This window comes from Tachypleus tridentatus, chromosome 3 (genome assembly GCF_004210375.1).
Source record: "Tachypleus tridentatus isolate NWPU-2018 chromosome 3, ASM421037v1, whole genome shotgun sequence".
Taxonomy (NCBI): domain Eukaryota; kingdom Metazoa; phylum Arthropoda; class Merostomata; order Xiphosura; family Limulidae; genus Tachypleus; species Tachypleus tridentatus.
The window spans coordinates 11,404,300-11,425,189 of NC_134827.1; the positions used below are offsets into that span (position 1 = coordinate 11,404,300).

The 20,890-nt window shown below is 31.4% G+C and overlaps 1 protein-coding gene and 1 long non-coding RNA gene across 5 annotated transcripts in view; one reads left to right on the top strand and one right to left on the bottom strand.

The window, feature by feature from the left end:
- Positions 1–14,980, bottom strand: part of LOC143246356 (uncharacterized) — a 36,996-nt gene extending 22,016 nt beyond the window's left edge. For both annotated transcript variants that reach the window (XR_013025922.1, XR_013025923.1), the window contains exon 1: positions 14,701–14,980. This is a non-coding gene — a long non-coding RNA (uncharacterized LOC143246356). The remainder of the gene's footprint in view (positions 1–14,700) is intronic.
- LOC143246354 (calcium/calmodulin-dependent protein kinase type II alpha chain-like) overlaps positions 1,944–20,890 on the top strand; it is a 158,239-nt gene continuing 139,292 nt past the window's right edge. For all 3 annotated transcript variants that reach the window (XM_076492927.1, XM_076492929.1, XM_076492930.1), the window contains exons 1-2: positions 1,944–2,104; positions 11,497–11,591. In XM_076492927.1, the coding sequence (XP_076349042.1) occupies positions 2,040–2,104; positions 11,497–11,591 (160 nt within the window). In that variant the 5' untranslated portion in view covers positions 1,944–2,039. The remainder of the gene's footprint in view (positions 2,105–11,496; positions 11,592–20,890) is intronic.

The following is a 20,890-nucleotide window of genomic DNA, read 5'->3' on the forward strand; positions in this document are numbered from 1 at the left end:
AACAAGAAAATTGTCCATTTTCACTCATTATTATTCATTAACACATAACGTTCTGGTATGGGATGGCTTGATGGTTGGAGCATTTCACTCGCAATCTGCAGATCGAAGGTACGAACCTCTCTTATTGAATGTGTTCGCCTTTTCAAATGATTGGGTGTTATAACGTGAGGACCAATCCCATTATTAGTTATTAAAAGAGTAGTCTAAGAATTGGCGGTGGATGGTATTGAAGAGCTACCTTTTCTCTAGCCTATAACTGCTAAATTATGGACAACTAATGCAAATAGCCATCATGTATATTTGCGGGAAATTCAGAAACAACCAACAAACATATTGTATTTTTATTTTATAAGTCAAAGAGCATTGACATATCACAAGAAATATACACTGATTTGTTATTATATAAAGTAGAATGTATATTTCTGGTCCACCTTAGAGGGCTATGAAGAAATGTAATGGTTTTTCATAAAACGTTTAAAATAACTTCTGTATAAACAACTTGAATGGCGTGGTCACCCCATCACAAGATAAGTTGGTTTTTGTTTTTGTTTTTTGTTGTTGTTTTGCTTTTGCGTTTCCCTTAAAATATTTAAAGAACTTGATTGTGCACTTGTTCCGAACGGCTTTTATTGTTTCTTTGCACTGGTGGGATAAATGAGTTTTTTATGAATCTGAAAACTTTTATTTGCTTGAGAGTTATGTAACGTCTTAAAGAACAAACCGCAATTAATATTATTTTTGTATGATTTAAAAATATATATGTTACTTGAGAAAGCTCCAATGGATCAGTCTTTAAATATACATGTATTTTTTCTTTAGGATTATCTGATTTAGCGTCCCCTGGTGTGAGTAAACCCCTTATATAGTCTTAAGCTGAACGGACTAACCAGATTAACTACGTCTTACTTTACGTCTTTAGTAATATAATATCTTAAGATTCTAATATATCGTCTGTCATTGTTTTAGTGAGCAGTTGATAAATTACATTATTTTTTTCAATATCATAGTCCATAAAACACTGTATTTCTTTATAAATATTTTTCTAGGATTACTGGCAAGCAGTGCACACAATTGACAAAATAAACGAGAGATAACTTTATTATAAACAATTAGTTGTTTTAGAATGTAAAATATACGTGTATAATTTGTTTAATAAGTTGTTCGTATTAGTTATTTTCTTATCAGTTGACTGATGTATCGAGTTTTAACAGCTCTTGTCAAAGAAGTTTGTAGAATGTTAGCTGAACATATTTTCTATGTGCATGGTGCTTAGTAACAATCGGTGTAGATATTGTTTATTCACAGACAGCTAGCTGTGTTCTTCGAAGCCGGATGAGAAATTGGAGATATCTAGCTTTTTAGCTGAAATTAACGTTTGTTTATCATTTGTATGATTATATTATAAATTCATCCAACCACATAAAAAGTTTATATTTGAAGTTAATTTTAAAGAGTGTGAAGGGGCCAGTCATGTATTAATCTATATGTGGTGCTCTCTTTGTAAAGTAGCACCTATACAGGGGTCGATAACCAAAATAACAAGAAGAGGCGTTCTTCCAGATCTTGTAAACATGCAAAATATTGAGAGCCACAATGCATATAACTCATATTTCAATGGTTGTAAAGCGAGAGGGCTAAAGGGTCGCTGGTTGCCTACTCCTGACCAATAAATATGACCGTCAAATTATTCTTGGAATCTATGAAATGCATATATATCGAAAGGGAACGCTTAATCAAACTTTATTTACTGTAATTCATTATGTTTAATCATCTTTTTTCTATATAATTACTTTTATAGGTTAAATAGCGAATGTGCAAAAGAGAATTTGTTAACTTCGAATTAATGTTCTATCGATGGAGCCCGTGTAAAAGCAATGGGGTACCGTGTAAAGTATATAAATACCCGCATGTAATGGTGCATGAGACTTTCAAGTGCGCGCGCAGCAAGACATTCAAGAAAAGCCTACGAGAGACTCGCGAAACGTACGCTATTCCGCGAGATCTGATCTTCATCTCTCTCTCCTCCGTGTGGAATCAATATGAGCGCTGCAACAACTTGTACAAGATTTAGCGATAATTACGAAGTTAAAGAAGAGCTAGGAAAGTAAGTATATGCATTTTAAGTATACTGAAGTCTGTAGCACAGTAAAACATATAATTTATAACATGCATCCTGATTGTGAATAAAAGGTAAAACTATTCGGAAAATTAAGGGTCTCCACGCGTAGTACAATTACTACTAGTAGTAGTAGCGAGTAGTGCAGGTTGCACTGTCTCATAGACTACTGCGATAAGTACTCCAAAGCCGGTTTTTAACTTGTAATGTTGCCTTCTCTGCTGATATTCGGAGTCGTTAAGTCGAAGTATTATATGTAATGATAGTTTAGTAAAGTAACGGTAATATCAATGATATATTGTTTTGTGGTTTGAAAATAAACTGATCTTTGTGTAACTTTTTATTCACAGTTAAGACAATTGTATGTATTGAGAAAATGTAATAGGAAACTAATAAGCAGGTGAAAATATGTGAACATAGTAATTCTGAAGTTAATAAGTGACTGTGTATTATAATTGCTTTAATAAATTAATAAAATGTAAATAATATATTCAAATCACTGTGGAATACAAATCAGAAATTACTTTTGCCTTGGCTGTATCAATGCATTATTATAGTAAATAATCACAAAAAATTACACAAATAAAACATTTTATATTAGTGATTCTGAAATATTTTTATGGAAAATAATGTGATATATTAGCTTATTTCTATGAAAGTATACCTTCAAAACTTGTAATGGTATTTTGGTGTAGCAGCTCCATTTAGGACTTCTGTTTTATTCCTGTACTTCTAAGCATTGTGTGTTGTTGTTTTTTTTATTTTCTTTCTTAGTATATTAGCAAGTCTCTTACTTATTTGTACTTTCAAAAACTGACAGTTACAACTTTGTTTATATCTGATGTTTTAGTTCTATTGGGTAACAGTAAGGAAATGCTTTTCAAAATTTGTGGTTTTTAATGTCCCAGACTATTTGTCACATCCTGTAAATACCTTAAACTATATTTTGTGAGAGACAGCTTAACTTTAGTTCTGAAAATAGAGGCTGTCTTAAATATTAATTACAACTGTGAAAATTCAAGTTGAAGTTCTGGTTGAGCCAAATGATAATATCCTGGCATTTTTTATTTTAAATGGTCATAAAAGTACAGCAATTTAAAATTTTATTGTATTAATTATTTTAATCAGGAATCATTGGAGCAAACATTGTATCCTGACAAACAATATATGTTGCACTAGTCACTGTGTTATCTGATTAAGCCTGTAATTTTTATGCTTTTAATAATAAATTACTAGTATGTAAGTAGGCAGTGTCACTGTTTACCAAAGTTTCAGATATTTTCAAATAAAAAATATCATTCAAATGTAAGACTATTAATTTTCAAAATGCTACAATCATCTTTTAAATAGATCACTTTATAAAAATTAATGACACCTCACAGTTTTATTACTGAATAAATTGTTAAGATAAGAAATAAGGAAAAATTGTAAAATAATATTTATTTTGATGTATAGCATGAACAGTTGTATTGATAGACTAATTTGTTACTTTTCACTAGACATAACGTTTTTAATTGCAGGATAAAATTAAATATTGTTTTAGAAAACTTAAAAAAGGACATTTTTGCACATTTGTCTATTTGTTGGTAATATATCTATTTGTAGTTTTGTATAAAGATATGAAAAATTGTTTATTTTAAATTAAAATCTTCAAAAACAATTAACTTTTTTGAAACTGAAATTATTAAAAATGAACTATAATGCATGTATCATTTATAACAAGAAGCAAGTAGATGTAATGTTAAATATATATATAATGGATGTATATATTCAGTAATAAAACCAATATGCATAAAAAATTATTGTAAGACCAATGATATGCAAATGATACCTATATTAGATATAGGTATCATTTGCATATATATTATATATATTAGATATAAAAGGTAAAAATACTTTAATATGTGGTTACATTTCTGGCTATATATGAATAGCTCAGGTCAATACATAAAAGATATTTGTGAAATTTGAAAATTATTAGTTATGTCAAGTTGTAAATTCTTTAAACGTTATAATGAGATTGAAGCAGCTACCAAATAATTTATAAGATTGAGAAAATTGTTAATTTTCAGTGAAGATAACTTCAAATAAATTTTTAATGTGTTTTTTCACAAGTTGAGGAAAGTGTTGATGTCAATACTGCATTTAATAAATGTAACTCTTGTTTCAAATTCTACACAAAACTGCTTTTTTTTTTTTCAAACATAAAAGTAATAAATAACAATTGAAATAAGATCTTGGTTTAGTTCTATGGAAACTTTTATGAAAAATAAAGTTAAGAAATCTGCTCATAGTGAAGGTTGAATTTGGAATTTTCAGTTCACATTAGATGGAGGTAGGTAGTTTTCCTACCTTTCAAAAGTTGGTTCTTGAGAGTTATATTATTTTCCATTATTTGTTCATAGTCAATAAACCATAACAGTTAGTAGTTTAAAATGTTTTTACAGTTATATTTGAGGAAATAGTTCAGAGTTCTTTCTCATTCCTTGCTCTCACTACTTTCAACTACAATAGCATTTCTTGATGACATAAAATATTGAACAGACTGGTTCCTTGTGGTTCTTTAGTAATTTGTTTCCCAACCTCAAAACTCTTGGGAACTCTGTTTAGTAACAATTTTGTATTTATTTGATTTTAATGATTTAATTTATTAAGTTTGCATAATATTTAAAATATGAAAATCTAAATTTAATGAATGCTTTATGGCATTGTCATTACATTGTTAAAATTATACAAATTCTTGTAACCTTTCAGGGGAAGAATCTAATTATTTATGTTATATGTAGCATATGGTGAGAAACTTTGGAGAAAAAATTTCAGTGAAAGTGAATTACCAAATTATAAGAAATACAGTGGATTGTCAAGTATTTCCTGTTCTCAGTTAAATTATGTAATAATAATAATTTAATTCATCACTTACAAATTATTACAGCACATGTGGCTTAAAAATGTATTTGGGATATTTAATTTTTTTGTTTGTTTTAGATTTCCAAAAAGTTTTGTAGTTAAGCCAGCTTTATAGTAGAAGGATTGGAACTTGGTACTAGCATATTTTGTTATATTAAGTTACTTCATGTGTATATACCTATGATGGGAAACCAAATCCTGGGACTCAAGATAATTCTTGTCTGCTTCATATAATTTATTCTTGTTTTTTTTTGTTTGTTTGCTGTTTATAAACTTCTATGTCAAATAATCAAGTAAAACGTTTTATGTATTACACCACAATAATAAAAATGATGACATACAAAAATCTGTTATTATTTTATTTTAGAAACTAGAGTAAATGTATAAATTCTATATATAAATGACCAATAACAATATATTTCCAGGTCATTACATCATTACAAAGCAAATAATGTATTATATATATCACTAATTTAATGTTGACAAATAAATGTAAAATGTTATATGAAAAATTTATTTTGGTAGAATGAGTGTTGTAATTATTTGATTATACTAAAACTATTTTATAGATTAGGTTAAAAAGCATATATGTGTGTAGGAAGTGGCAATTTATTTAATTTGGGACCTGAATAAAACAAATAACTTCCACACTAATATAGTAGATTTTTATTTATAAAATGCACTTGTATTCACTGTCGGGAAATATTTTTGCACTTGTCTGTTGTTTTTTAATTCACCAAAAATTACCATTAAAGTAAATATAAAATTAATTTTGATTGTATGTTAAAGTTCTAAACACAAATTATGGGATCTTTTTGTATACAACCATATTATTTTTCATTCAATTCTTCCACTAATTATTAATTAATATCCTTTTTATTTATTTTTTAACAAACATCTCTTGAGACTAAGTATATGTGATTGGCATCAACTGCATGCCATCCTATTAATATGAAAATTCTTTATTAAGTGCACCAAGACTTTAAGCAGACTGTAATAATATATAAATACATAAGTAATACATACAGAGAAATACATAAGTACCATTAATGACATTAGATCTGGTTTATTGTTTTAAAGTTTTTCTTAGATATAGAAACTGTATAATATTTGATTGAAACTATGTAAAGCTAATCAAGTAAATGATACATACTCTTTTTTTTTTATCTATATAAGAGGGAGTAAATTAACATACCTAATTATAATGAAATAGTACAAATTTCTACTTATTTAACTGTTGCTTTCAGACTTGTGTATTTATACAGATAATTTATGATGATTACAGATTATTTATACAGATGTATATACATCTATCTTATTATAATTTAATTACAAAGAGGATTAAACCTTCTGCTTTTGATAATAGGAATTAATGCAATATAGAAGAAATAAGAAAGCTGTTTTGTTATTGTAGGAGCTTGACCCTGAAAGTATTTGCATTAAACATGCATTTTTTCTATTAGTGGACAGAATTAAAGCATATCATATGTTAATTTGACTAGAACATATTAGTGTGGTCACTTTTAAAAAAATGTTCCTATAGTCAGCCTTCTTCTCTATCTTGAACTTTAAAGAATTATTTTTATTTCTTATCACAGTTACAAGGGATGGAACACAAGTGTATCAGTATTATTTGCAATGAACAACTGAATTTATAACTTAGACTCTGTTTCAGCACCAACTCCTTGTAACAAAGTTAGCTTATTAATTTCATTAAATAAACAGGAAGCCACCAGATATTATATTAAAAAAACTGAATTTTCTCTGTGTTCCCCTCCCTTTCCTGGTGGCTCAACAGTAAGCTTGAGAATATATAACATCTAATAACTGCAGTGGACATAGAATAGATGATCCGTCATATATCAATACAGTAAACAAGTGCTGTCACTAGCCAGATCAAAGACTTGTTGCTTTACAAAGAAACCACTGGCAAACCTAAAGCTATTTCAGTGTCTGATAATATTGGGATATTATAGCTAGGTGCAGAGAATAAAATAAATATTCCTAGAGCTAAAATATCTATGTATTACAATAAACAAAACTGTAAAATAAAGAAATGAAAACAGCAACAGTTACTCTAGTCTTAAGATTTACCAAACCAGGGTATCTCTAAAGAAGATATCTAGAGACTGATAAATTACTCCAAATCTAAATTGCTAGCTATAAATATAGAAATATAAACAACTTCTGGAAGCTGATGGCAGTTATTGTATACATTTGAAGACCAGTGTATAAAAATTCATGGAATGAAGTATTTTTATCTAGTTTTAACCTTTAGAGAATACAGAACATATAATTATTTTTTTTAAATACATTTTTCAAACATTTGAAATTATAAATAAATTTTAACTCTCTTTACCTTTCACTAAAGAAGAGGTAACTTTTGTATATACAATGAAAACAATTTACAGTGGTTAAGAGAAATTGTTAATCTACTAAATTCAGTTTCTTAAAATACACTTAAAAATGTTAGCTTTTTTTTTTATCTTTTAGTGTGTTATTACATAAGTTATCTAATACTAAATTATAAACAATAGTGAGAAATTTTACCTTAGTGTAAAATGCAGTGCTCAATATATATAGCAAAAACACAGAATTTTAATGTAAAATACTGTAAACATTAGTAGATACTTAAATACTGATGGAATATTTCTTACATAGTTTCAGGAAATTTTTGGTAAAATGAATAATTTAAGTGGCAAATTCTAAGAATTGAATAGAAATTAGAATCTTCATTGAAAATGTAGTCTTTACAAGAAAATATTCAAAACATTCAGATTATTGTTTAAGACAGTACTATATGTTTGCTTTTTTGCTTATATAGTATACAAGAAAAACTATAAGAAATGTTTTCATGGAAATAATTGTTTTGTATGTTTTTTGTATTTTTTTTACCCACACAAGTACAAACTTGCTATTTTTATATATGTGTATGCATAACTTTTAATTGACATTATGTTATACAAGTAATCATTTTTTATTTGTGCAACGTAATTTACACATAGTGATTAAATTGGCATATCTGTACCATTATACATCTTAACTTTATTAGTGCCGGTTACCATCAGTAATTGGTTTAAATACAGAACGTGTAGATAAATATATAGTTTTACACAATGAATTAGTATTACATTTGATTAACTGCAGTGTTAAACATTAGAATTAATCAGCCAATTAAGCACAACCTAATATAATAAGGGGTTTTTGTGTGTGTGCTAATCTCTTTTTGTATGGTATATAATTTTCATTATTTATTCAAGTGAAACTGCGTAGCATGTGTAGGCCTAATTTAAATGGTAATGTGGTTATAGGATGCCCTATTTTAAATCAATACATTTTCTAGCAAGGGTCAATTGAGATAAGAACAAGAAATCCCTAACAGCTAACACACTATTTTTTATACACAATTTACATAAACTATTTTATAAGAAACTCAAAGTTTTACACACTGTAGGGAGGGTATACATGAAAATCTATAAAAAAAAATTGTCTTAGTACTTTTGTGTGAATGAAGTAAATATAACTTGGAAAAAAAATATTGTGTACATTTTTTTTCTTAAGCGATGTGCAAGTTCATTGTAAAAAAATACTTTTATAACTAAATTACAAAACACTCAATAAAACTTTTAAAAGAGAATTTCATCTCTTCTGTAAAACTTCCAACAGAAACAAAATTCTCTTTTTTCATGCCTTGCTTTATTTTTGATGACAGAATTCCCATAACTCATTTCTAAAACAGACATGCAACACTGTACAGTGCTTACTGTTCATGAGATGTTCATGTGTCTACTAATGTATGAGAAAAAAATGTTAAAATTATTATATAAAATTTAAGCAATATCTGTTCATATTTCATATTAGTATTTTATGAAACAAATATGAGTAAAAATAATAAATGCATTTAAAAATGAATCTTGATGTTGATACTAAAGAATTTAAATGTAATGTCATATTGTTTAAAATAGCTTAGTAACTGGCTTGGGTAAAGAGGCATTGTATTGTGATTACACATGAGCATTTACATGAGCAACAGTGATTTCTTTCATATAATAGTTGTGGAATAATGTGTTTTTAAGAAGTAAAAGTACTGTTTGCTTTTGTTATAGAAACTGTTTGTCACAAGTTCTAATACTTACATCAATGTGAAAGTGTTTATAATAATTTCAATTACAATTTAAAAGTTTCTTTTTATTGTTAAACCTTAAGGTATGCTTTTCATTGCTCTAAAAATGATCTCTTTCTTTCAGTACTGAGTTTGGTTCATAAGAGTTATTTGAATTTCTCTGGACTTAACTCTATCTGAAAGAGATGCAGTTTTAGAATTTGGGCTAAATACTGCCCATCTACTATTGTTGAGAAAACAAAGTCTTTCATATCTGTTTGCAGTGTTACCACTATTGAAAAGTAGTTTTGGGGAGCTTAGGTGTTTATATTTTGCTCTTCTATCTTCATGTTTGGTAACTTAGACAGTCCACCCATTCAGTATTTTCTGTATGAGTCTAACCCTGAAGCCACATCAAACCTAGTTATATGAATATATTGAAAACAAATACTATATAACACAAGTGGACCAATATTTACGTTATCACCAGTTCGTTTATGTTAAGAGGGACTAGAATTTGAACTACAAAAACTGTTATGTTATTATCAACAACAAATGACTGATATGAAATGTTATTAGAAAAATGTAACTATTGAAAGGCAACACACTAGGAAAATTTTTTTTTTCAGGTTCATGTATTAGACACTTTTTTGGAATATTATGTAAATGTTCTAAAAAAGATATTACCCCATCATTCATTTAATAAAAAGGTTTATAGGTTGCTTAATGAGGTTTTGACCCTCATTTTCATTGATGAACTTCTAGTGAAATAAACTCATTTGGTTAAAGAATACATGTTAGCTGCAAACAAGATATAACTGTCTTTCCAATACAGGTTTTAAAATTTTCTTGCTATTTTCAATTTGTGCTAACGTATATTTTTATTACTTTTATCTATATATTTAATATATGTCTTGGTTCAGTACTTGTTTTCAAATGTTTAAGGTAACATCTATGTACCTTAAACTATATTTCATACTTTTAATACTTTGAATTTTATCCTCTATCTTTCATGTTGAAAGAAAACTAAAGAAATTGAAAATACTGAAAAAAAAGTGAATGAAAGTAAATTAATAATTTTTTTTGTGTTTTTTTTTTGGGGGGTGAATGGGAATTGGAGGGGTACATCTTTAATTTAAACAGGTTTAAATGAAAAAAGATTAGAAAAAAGTGTCACATGACAGGCAGCTGATATAAAACTGTTTGTGTCTGATTTTTAATTAAAATTCATATTTTATTGATGATATAATTTTGCCCCAGGTGCAGTAGCTCTATTATTTTCCCATTAGTAATTAGTTCTTTGGGTCTACTGCTTCAAAGCTTTATTATTATTTACTATAAGATAGTACTGGTCAAAATGTCTACTCATTTAATGGACCTGTGACACAGGTTTAATAGGTCTAAATATTTCCCAGTAAGTTTTACCAATGCAGTGAAAAGTTATATTCTTCTAAACTAGAACCACTCGTTACATACTAACTGTATAATGTAACACATGGGATGACTTATTTTGGAGCAATGGTGTTATATGAAGATTTTATCTTTCATTTAAATTAATGCAACCTTTTATGAAATAATTAAAAGAATACATAAATGTTCATGGATTATAAATGTTTTAGCTAAGGTCATCTTGATTATATGTCTGCCTTCACTGTTTTATCATTTTGTTACTAATTACAAAGAAAACACATTTTTCTTTACTAAAATTAGGTGATGATTGTTTTACTACAACTGTTGTAAATAACATACTTACAGAATTAGCTGGGAATTTTGTCTTTCTCTAAAACAGGAAACTGGTTATAAAACAAGGTTATAGTGTTCACACCAAATGTTCCAGAAGACATAAGAGCTGTAACATATTGTTGCCAGATATGTAATTCCATCTGAAAGCCTAAATATTTCACTTCACATACCATGTAGCTTACTAAATATTCTTCTGTAGTTCTTTACCTTTTCTTTTTAAGAAAAACCTACTTCTCTAAGTGTGTATATTTTCCAAACTAATGTATTTACCTAGTTATTTGTTTTTATTTGCCACAATAAATCATAATCTTGTAGTATTTATTAATTTACTTTTACAACAAGCTTCATGAATAACAACCTTTAAATATTAAATACATGTGTTTGGTTACATTTTATTTTTTATCAAGCCAGTTTCCTGTCCAGTAAACAACTGAGACAGATAAGTAAAGTATTGTATGTGCATGCATATGTACATATTTGTATATTTAAGTTTACAAACTCTTTTATTAAACAGTTAATTAGATTACTATACAAATTAGCTTTTCATAATCATATCTATTCATTTCACATTCATATTTTGTGCTTAATATGTAATATAATGAATCTTTATATATCAATACTCTTTCAGAGGTGCATTTTCCATTGTAAGAAGATGTGTTCAGAAGTCAACTGCTTTAGAATTTGCTGCAAAGATTATCAATACCAAAAAGTTATCTGCTAGAGGTAAGCAGTGGTGTCTGAAGTTGGTTGATACAATTTTTTCTATAATATGTCTAAATTAAATATGTTATCTAGGAAATATTTCAGTAATCCACTGAAACAATTGTACATGCATTCTCTACAAGTTGATAGTTAATCTTTTTTGCTTAAGCTAAACTGGTAAAACTGTTTTTTTAAAGGCCACAATGAGAAAATAGCATTTGACACGAAGTACTGAACTTATTATCAGGCATCAAAATCAATTTGCTCTTTAAATGAACACATTATAGATTAGCCTGCATAGATAATTGTCATAGAGTTAGAGAAACTGTGCCTGTGTTAACGTTTGAACAATACTATTCCAAAATAACCTTATAAAGAAAAGAAATATTGGCCTTGTTTTTAATTACTTTTCATGTGAAAGGTTTTAAGATTTTATTATCTAATAGTTAGGAAGGACAAAACTTGCAAGGAAATGCCATTAATGTGTAGAAACAAGTTAGTTGTTATTTTTGTGACATATTTTTTTAAACACAGAAAAGAGCTAAGTTTGATTTTTAACACACATTTTAATATTAAATTCTTGGTGTTTTTTCTAAACTAGTTAGGTTTTGCATTTCTAATGAAGTGCAAAGGATAAAACTTGAAGTAAGATCTTTTACACTTCTTTTGTGCATGTTAAACTTCCTAGTTCTTCAGATTATTCAAATAGAATTTTACAAAACAGTTTTTGTCTAACTTGTTTTCTAGTTTGCTTTTGTGTTGTGAATATATACATATATAAAAAGCATTTGCTGCAGTCTGAATACCAGTGTCTTCTTTAGATATGTGAATTAGCCATTTATGTCTTTGTGGCTATATAATGAACAAAGTGGAAATGAAATTCTCAGAATATGAACCTAATCTTATGTGCACCCTATAATGAAACAAAACTGAAAATGTTTGGAGAATTGTACATTTATGGCTGAAACTTACTTGAATTAATGTTGTATTAGTGAAATAAAAGAGAAAATAATAACAGTAAAAAGTAACTGGTTTAGAACAAAATACATTACAGTCTAAATTACATTAAAATTTAAACTTAAAAAAAATTAACTCTCACTGCATGTAGGATGATTCACTAATAATGCTGTATCAAGTGTTTTTAACACTTAATTGTAAACATTGAGCTACTTTAAACCTTATATAAACTGTGATTTTTTCGAAGTATATTGGCTATACAGATTTTTGAGTGATGAACATTTGTCTATTAGGAATCATTACCATACAAGAGAGAAAATGTTTTTAAATAGTTTTCAATGCACACTTTACCTAAAATCTGTGAATGTGATATGATATTAGAGCATCTCTTCTATATGGTATCATTGTGTTTTATTTTCTTATCAGTCCAAACATTATTGCTCTGTAGGAACTGCTTTTGAACTTCAATTTTCAAAAGAACAGAAAGGGTTTTCCTTTTAGAGACGATGAATATAAACCTGTTGTGCAGATCCTGCTAGATTATTGTCTTCATTCTTCAAAGAACAAATCATAATTATTAAATATTTTTTGTGGAATTTTAGGAATGTATGGTTAGTTAAATGCATATTCTCCCTTATCTGAATGTATGTTTTTGTTGTGAAGGAATGTGCAATGATGTAATGCTAAATGTATAAGTGAGGAATTGTCACAATCGTGCTTAGTCACTCGTACCTCCAACAAAACAGCTAATTATTGAAGTGGCATTTAATAGTTATGGTGTTTAGTACTTAATTCACAACGCATTATTTGAGGTATATTATCAGTAACGTGCGAGATCAGAGAGATTTCAGTTAATAATAAAAAATTTCGTTTGATATTAAGAGTTCCATATTACAGACTATTACAATCCCATCGACGATCGATCTGCATCTAAGAAAGTAACACGGGAAATAATCTGAATTTAAAGTATGGGAGTGGCATTTCCCCTACACATGAAGTGTGGGGGTCGACCCTCCATCGCAGGGCTACACTGGGAATGGGGTAAACCGTCGTAAAAAAAAAAAAAGTGATATTACATTCTTCTCTCCATTATATCAGTTTCTCACGTATGTGTTCTACCAGAAACTTTCCTTGTTAGGTACTGCTTATCTAGGGATGACCGTACTGTACGGAAGGGTTAGCTGTGTATCGTATTTGGTGTGCCATAAAGATATTTATCTGATTGAAAAAAAGGATATATTTGTGTGAGAGAACAATAAACGAACTACTTACCTACATATTTACAGTAACGGTGCTTTTTCGTTTCTCGTGGTCTGCCATGTTTTCAGTGAGCACACGGGTCGTGGGTCTTTAGTTTAAAATCCAAAACTAGCCGCTAAATAGCCCCAGCATGGCCAGGTGGTTAAGGCACTTGACTCGTAATCCGAGGGTCGCGGGTTCAAATCCCCGTCACGCCAAACATACCCGCCCTTTCAGCCGTGGGGGCGTTATAATATGACGGTCAATCCCACAGTTCGTTAGTAAAAGAGCAGCCCAACAGTTGGCGGTGGATGTTGATGACTAGTTGCCTTCCCTCTAATCTTACACTGCTAAAGTAAGGACAGATAGCCCTCGTGCAGCTTTGCGCGAAATTCAGATCAAACCAATCTTTGTTTGTTGTTGTTTTTAGATCTGAGCATAATCTTTAAACTGTTCCAATTTGTATTCAATTGTTTATTATTAGAGTATGCGAAATATTAAGGTACGATATATCTTATAAGTAGTGTTGGCTGTTTTATAATAAACCTGTTTCTTATATGAAATGCCAGGACTAGTCTTTTGGCATTCTTCGAAGTGTTCAAACGTTTCATTTTGTGTTAGAAATGTATAACGGACAAAAGTAATCACTGAATAAATAAACACTAATCTTACATGCACTCCACGTGCCAATTAATGATCTTCTAACTTGACCAGTAGAGCAAACCGGTTGAAACTGTTTTAAAGCGGAACGATGTGTTTTATCATACTGCTCATAAGTTTTGTACTAAAATAGCTTTTATCGAGACATCATTCAGGATTACAAATATGTTGTATACAACTTGAAATTTGGGTATGAAGTGAGGAAGCACATATAAAAAAAACAACATGTATGGCAAGTGAAAAATATATTCAGAGAGAGAAAAAGAAAACTAACCGGAAATGATGTCATTTTTTCTCCACATTTTATCAAGACTTTTGTTGTTACTCTCCTTGCATCTAATAATCCCTCTCCTGTTCATAATGCTTCGGATTAAAGTGATCCAATGTAAGCTCTTATCCATTTCTTCTCATAGTGCATTCTCGAGAAAACTGGATTATAAGCATTTGAGACTGAACATTAAGTCAACGAGCAACATTCGTGCCAAATATGTTATGTACCTGTAACGTTCATTAGCTAACTATAGTGCCATTTGATGCACGAACCCAGATATTTGTTACGTGCGGTCTTGACTATGATGAACTCGATTTCGCAAAATTCACCTGTGCAGAAAGCAGTTTATGTCGATTCTTGTCAGGTGATTCATAAAAAAATGAAAGGCCACACTAGGTGTAACGAATGTGGCTGATATTTTGGGAAACTCGCGTGTAACAACAACAACATAAAGCAGATGGAACAGATTTGGATAAGCTCACAAGATAACTGTGGTGCGTTAATCAAATCTAAATTTGTTAGTCTGCCTATCTTTAGGAATTCTATTGTTGAGAAATATCTATATAAGCCACCTCCAAAAAAAAGTGGTACAGCGGTGTGTCTACGGACTTATAACGCTAGAGACCGGGTTTGTATACCCGTAGTGGGCAGCGCACATATAACCTATTATGTAGTTTTATGCTTAATTACAAACAAACAAACAAAATTATATAAGATCTAAGGAAATCAGTTTGAAAGTTTTTCTGTACTGGGTTATCAAGTGCATTGTGTTTAGTAAATAATTTTGCTGTTAAAAGAGCAATACGCTTTAGCGATAGACTATTGTATCTTATTACAAAGAGCTCAAATCTAACCATACCCAGTTATGGGAGCTTTCACGGGGCATTTTGCAGAAGAGAACAACAATATTACCTACTTATTTTTATATGGCACGAATATAGAAAGATGTAAATTATAAATTTTGTCAAAGCGAAGTAACAATACGCAAACAGAGACTACTTATTGATCGTAAATAGCACTATGTAACGCAAATTTTGTTCCTGGATAGTATGTGTTATTTCTTAATTGCTTATGTTGTAAAAGTATTCTCTTTAAACTTTGCTGTTGTGACCTGGATAATGAAATTTAGAAATTAACCTATTTTCTATGTAAAAACGGGCAAATTTGCACATTTTCATTTACATAAGGTCTGAATAAAACAACATATGAATCAAGACTTACATGTATTTATACTAAAGTTATACAAAAGTGTTTAGAAGTGAGTAGGTTTTCGAGATTTGCGACAGTAATGCAAATCACTTTCACGTATTAGCCTGCAGATATAGTCTCCCATCATGTTTTCGTTATACCCTCATTGATAGCGGCGTTCAAAGTCCAGTATATCTTGGTGGAAGCGCTCTCATTGCTCCTCTGAGTATGCTCCCATGTTCTCCTTGAATTCATCACCAGAACGTCAACCAGTTCCAATTAATTTTCGGCCTTGTGATTGCTCAGGAAGCCACGAACCGCTACGAAGAACCCCAAGCTTTTTTTTCCTTCCGACTGAGCTTCTTGGGGAATTCTGTGCACTCCAGGATCTTCTTTATTTGTGGTCCAACGAAGACACCAGCTTTGACCTTTGCCTCAGACAGCTTAGGGGAGAAGTCTCGAAGGTACTTGAAGGCTGCAGACCCCTTATAAAGAGCTGTGACAAATTATTTCACGAGACCCACTTTTATGTGTGATGGAGGGAACAACACCTTCTGGAGGTCTACTAGTGTCTCACGCTTAACATTGTGCCTCTCCAGAGAGAACTTGGTCCGTTGTGGCCAATGTTTCCTGTTGTAGTGCGCTGCGGTGTCCCTGCTGTCCCAAAGGCAAAGATAACAGGGAAACTTGATAAAGCATCCTTGGAGACCCATTAGAAATGCTACCATTTTGAAGATTTCAATAACCTCCCAGACATACTCATCATACTTCAAGGCTTCAAGCAAGGTCTTGTCGCTGTTGTATTCGTCTTTGAGGTGCATCGAATGGGCCAGGAGAAAAGACTGATACTTATTCCCGTTATGGAGAAGCACAGCTTTAAGGCTTCTGGATGAGCAATCAATGAAGAGGCGCAACTCGTTCGGGTTACAGGCAATTCCAATTGCTTCACACAGACCAGATACATTGTAGCAGAAGCAGAGTCCATCTTGACGAGTGAAGAAGCTTGAAAAATGTCGATGACGCTTCCCCTGACTTACGACTTGCACACTTTCATCTACTTGAGCCTAGATGTCAAAAGCTCGGCAGTTGAATTTGTTAGACCAAGATCTCTGATCAAGTCATTGAGATCTCTTTGGTTGGGGTAGTATGGCTTTCTCTCCACAGCTGCACCTCTGTAATTGTAATCTGGATCTTCAACGTCTACTTCCTCTTCTAATTTTCTGCTCTCTTCTGAGGATGGCTGCTTTCTCTGTCGGAATGGGTATAGGGAGCTCAGGGCAGTGTGGCACTGGGGCGATGGATAATGGAAGGTCCGGATGCATGATAGCACATGCATTCTTGCCAGCCCGATGTTTGGAAGGGTCCACCATACAGAAGTAGCAATTGCTTGAGTGGTCAGTGGGTTAACGCCAAATTCTTGGAATAGCGAACTTCATGGCCCTCTTTTCCTCTTTGTACCAGCCTGCAAAAGAGCAAAATAAAATTATTATGAAGAATAAATTTATTTCATCCACAACTAATGTGTAAGAGGTTCATACAAAATATTTTATGTGATATTTTTATACTATTAGATTTGTTGTTTTTTGTTGTTTTGGATTAAGCACAAAGCTGCACAATGGGCTATCTGTGCTCTGCCTACCACGGGTATCGAAACCCGGTTTTTAGCGTTGTAAATCCGCACATATACTGCTAAGCCACTGGGGGTCTATACTATTAGAAATTAAAAATAAAATATAATATAATATATAAAATCTGACTTCAAGCAAGCAAAAATTGTATGTCTTGCCTTCTATAGTTTTTTTTTGCAGTGCTCGCAGGTAAAATGAGAGTTTACAGCTTTGAGGCTTCTGGATGAGCAATCTTTATCCCAGACAGACATGCCGAAATATGTCTTGTAGGCTTCATACATTTTAGCAGATACTGTCACAGAGTACTTTTTTGCTCTTGTCTTGATAAACTGGCCACATGCATAGCAGAATGTTTGTTTTTGAATTTCGCACAAAGCTACACGTGGGCTATCTGCACTAGCCGTCTTTAATGTGGCAGTGTAAGACTAGAGGAAAGGCAGCTAGTCATCATCACCCACCGCCAACTTTTGGGCTAATCCTTTACCAACGAATAGTGAGATTGACCATTACATCATAACGCCCTCACGGCTGAAAGGGGGAGCATGTTTGGTGCGACGAGGATTCGAACCTGCGACCCTCGGATTACGAGTCGAACGCCTTAAACCACCTGTCCATCTCGGGCCAAATAAATAAAACAATAAACGATATGCCATGCAACGCACAGATTAATAAGTACTTAGAGAGATGCATCGTAAATACAAAATATAGGTCAGTTTCTAAGTGAAATTTGAGTGAATGCTACCAGTAGAGACCAGATAACCGAGACATGGTTCAACGCTTCAAACACTCTAAAGCTTTGTTCTGTAATTTACGGTTTGTGTTTTAGTGAACACTCCTGAAGAAACTGTAAGGAGAAACGTTGAGGGTTTAGTTAAATAAAAACAACATTTTGGTGTTATGAGGTCGTTTATTTCTAGTAGTGATATGTATTCTATAAACTACATCTGTGTTCACTACAGATGTTAAAGAAAGAGCTTATTTGCGCAGGAGTTTTGGAACCATTGTACTTGAATGCCATTAGCAACTGCAATTAATGAAACTTAATTTACAAATGTTACTGAAATGACAATAGCAATATAATGTAGGCCCAGTATGGCCAGGTGGGTTAAGGTGCTCTCGTCATATGAGGGTCGCGGGTTCGAATCCCCGTCACACCAAACATGCTCGCCCTTTCATCCGTGGGGGCGTTATAATGTTCGCTCAATCCCACTATTCGTTGATAAGAGAATAATCCAAGAGTTGGCGGTGGGTGGTGATGACTAGCTGCCTTCCCTCTAGTCTTACACTGCTAAATTAGGGACGGCCAGCGCAGATAGCCCTTGACTAGCATTGCTCGAAATTCGAAACAAACAAACAATTATATGTATATCTCAGCCGGTAGGTGGAGGCGTCTTTAGTAGTATCCACCTGTGTTTTCGAACATTTAGAACAAAATAATGTGAGGAGCACACATAAAACAACTACATGTAGAGTTTACAGCCTTAAATATTCCTCGTAATGGGAAGCCATGTTTCTTTTCTAAGAGAAAGTAATTCTGTGAATTATGCGTCTACACGAATTTAGATTTGTGCAGTAAAATTAAAAAGCTCATAAACCATACACTGTAAATTAGATTCTTTAATAAAATACTGTTAAAAACACGTGATTAGTAGATATGCAATTTTTTCATGTTGTAATTTTTAATTAAGCACAATAAATTCACCAAGGTACGCTTGGGGTAAATTTCTGTTTTATACAATTACAGTGTTATAAAGTTTTTTACAGCTATTTATTTGTTGATAACACTTCTTCGGACTATAATGTGCGTTTTAAAATTTAATACAGCGTTAATAACTTTACTCAGAATATCGAGTTTTTCTTCGCTACTAAATAAACTGAAAACATGTTTCCCGCATTTGAATCGAGATTCAGTTCGATTTCAGAAACGTTACTTTTTGTTTGTTTGTTTTTACGTGACAAGAAAAACCCATTATCATTGTGACATTTTTCATGCTTGGAATTCCATTCTGAGAAAGAGACGGTGATATTTCTTTCCGAAAATTATCGATTTTGGTTATATTAAAGAACATGATCATACTGCTACATTTTGACACAATGACGTGTAGAGATTCTTTGGACTACACATTCCCCCCTACTCGATAGTTAACAAAGAACCGGTATTTTTAATATTCCATAAATCACCACATGTGTTGAATGCATATTGTGTATAGATGGCGAAATATTTATGATTCCTGAAAATATGCGTAAACGACTCGGATTTATATTAATACCTTATCTGTAATTTGTGAAGTATACGGCGATATTAATTACGTTATAACAGTGTGAGAACCAGAGAAGTGTTTCACTCAACCTGTTTTTAAGGATATTATTTTTTATCATTTTGAAAGGAACGTAATTATACCTTTACCCCACGTTACTTGTACAAAAAACCCGCACATCTTCCAGTGTGTATATATACACGACTTTCCTGTCTTCAGAAGATCTTAGGGCATATCTTGTTTTATGCAAGAGTGAAAATAATGCCTAAATGAGCTTTCATGTTCAAACGTAGCAGTTACTATTCTGTGGTGTATGTTTTACAATTATTTATTTTCAGATAAGTTGGGCTGCGTTGACTATATGGAAGTCTTCATATCTAGTAATATTGCATAGTAACCGACAGAACTGTGGGTTGCGTTGACTATATGGAAGTCTTCATATCCAGTAATATTGCATAGTAACCGACAGAACTGTGGGTTGCGTTGACTATATGGAAGTCTTCATATCCAGTAATATTGCATAGTAACCGACAGAACTGTGGGTTGCGTTGACTATATGGAAGTCTTCATATCCAGTAATATTGCATAGTAACCGACAGAACTGTCGAGTCTGTAGAAGACAAAAGTTGATTTACTAGTTGACAAAGATGAAAATATAGAGTACTATAATTTCGGCTCCAAAGAGACCCAATGTTCGGCTGACTAAAAAAATGTTTTGATTAGTGTAGGAAGAAAAATATGGAAAAATAAAACTAATTTTAAAGAAAATTAAGGTGACATATTCATTTTACTTAGTGTAAAATACTTTGCCCACCAAAAACATTGGAACAGATAACACTGTTCTGCAAGAGCATGAAGAGCATTGGTTGGAGATTAACAGAAAATATTTAATTTAATATCCACTCCCCTTCTCAGATGTGTATGACTAGCCTAAAATTGATTGTGTGACAATTATCGCTCCATAACCTAGTGCTTAAAGTATTAAATTCGTGATTTCTTGGTCCTTTTGGTTCAACACGTAGTGTTATCAAACATGCTTTGTAGTTTCAACTGTGGTTGCGTTATAAAAGTTGCAGTGAATTACTCTATGCAATTAAGAATAGCTATTTTATGCCCAGT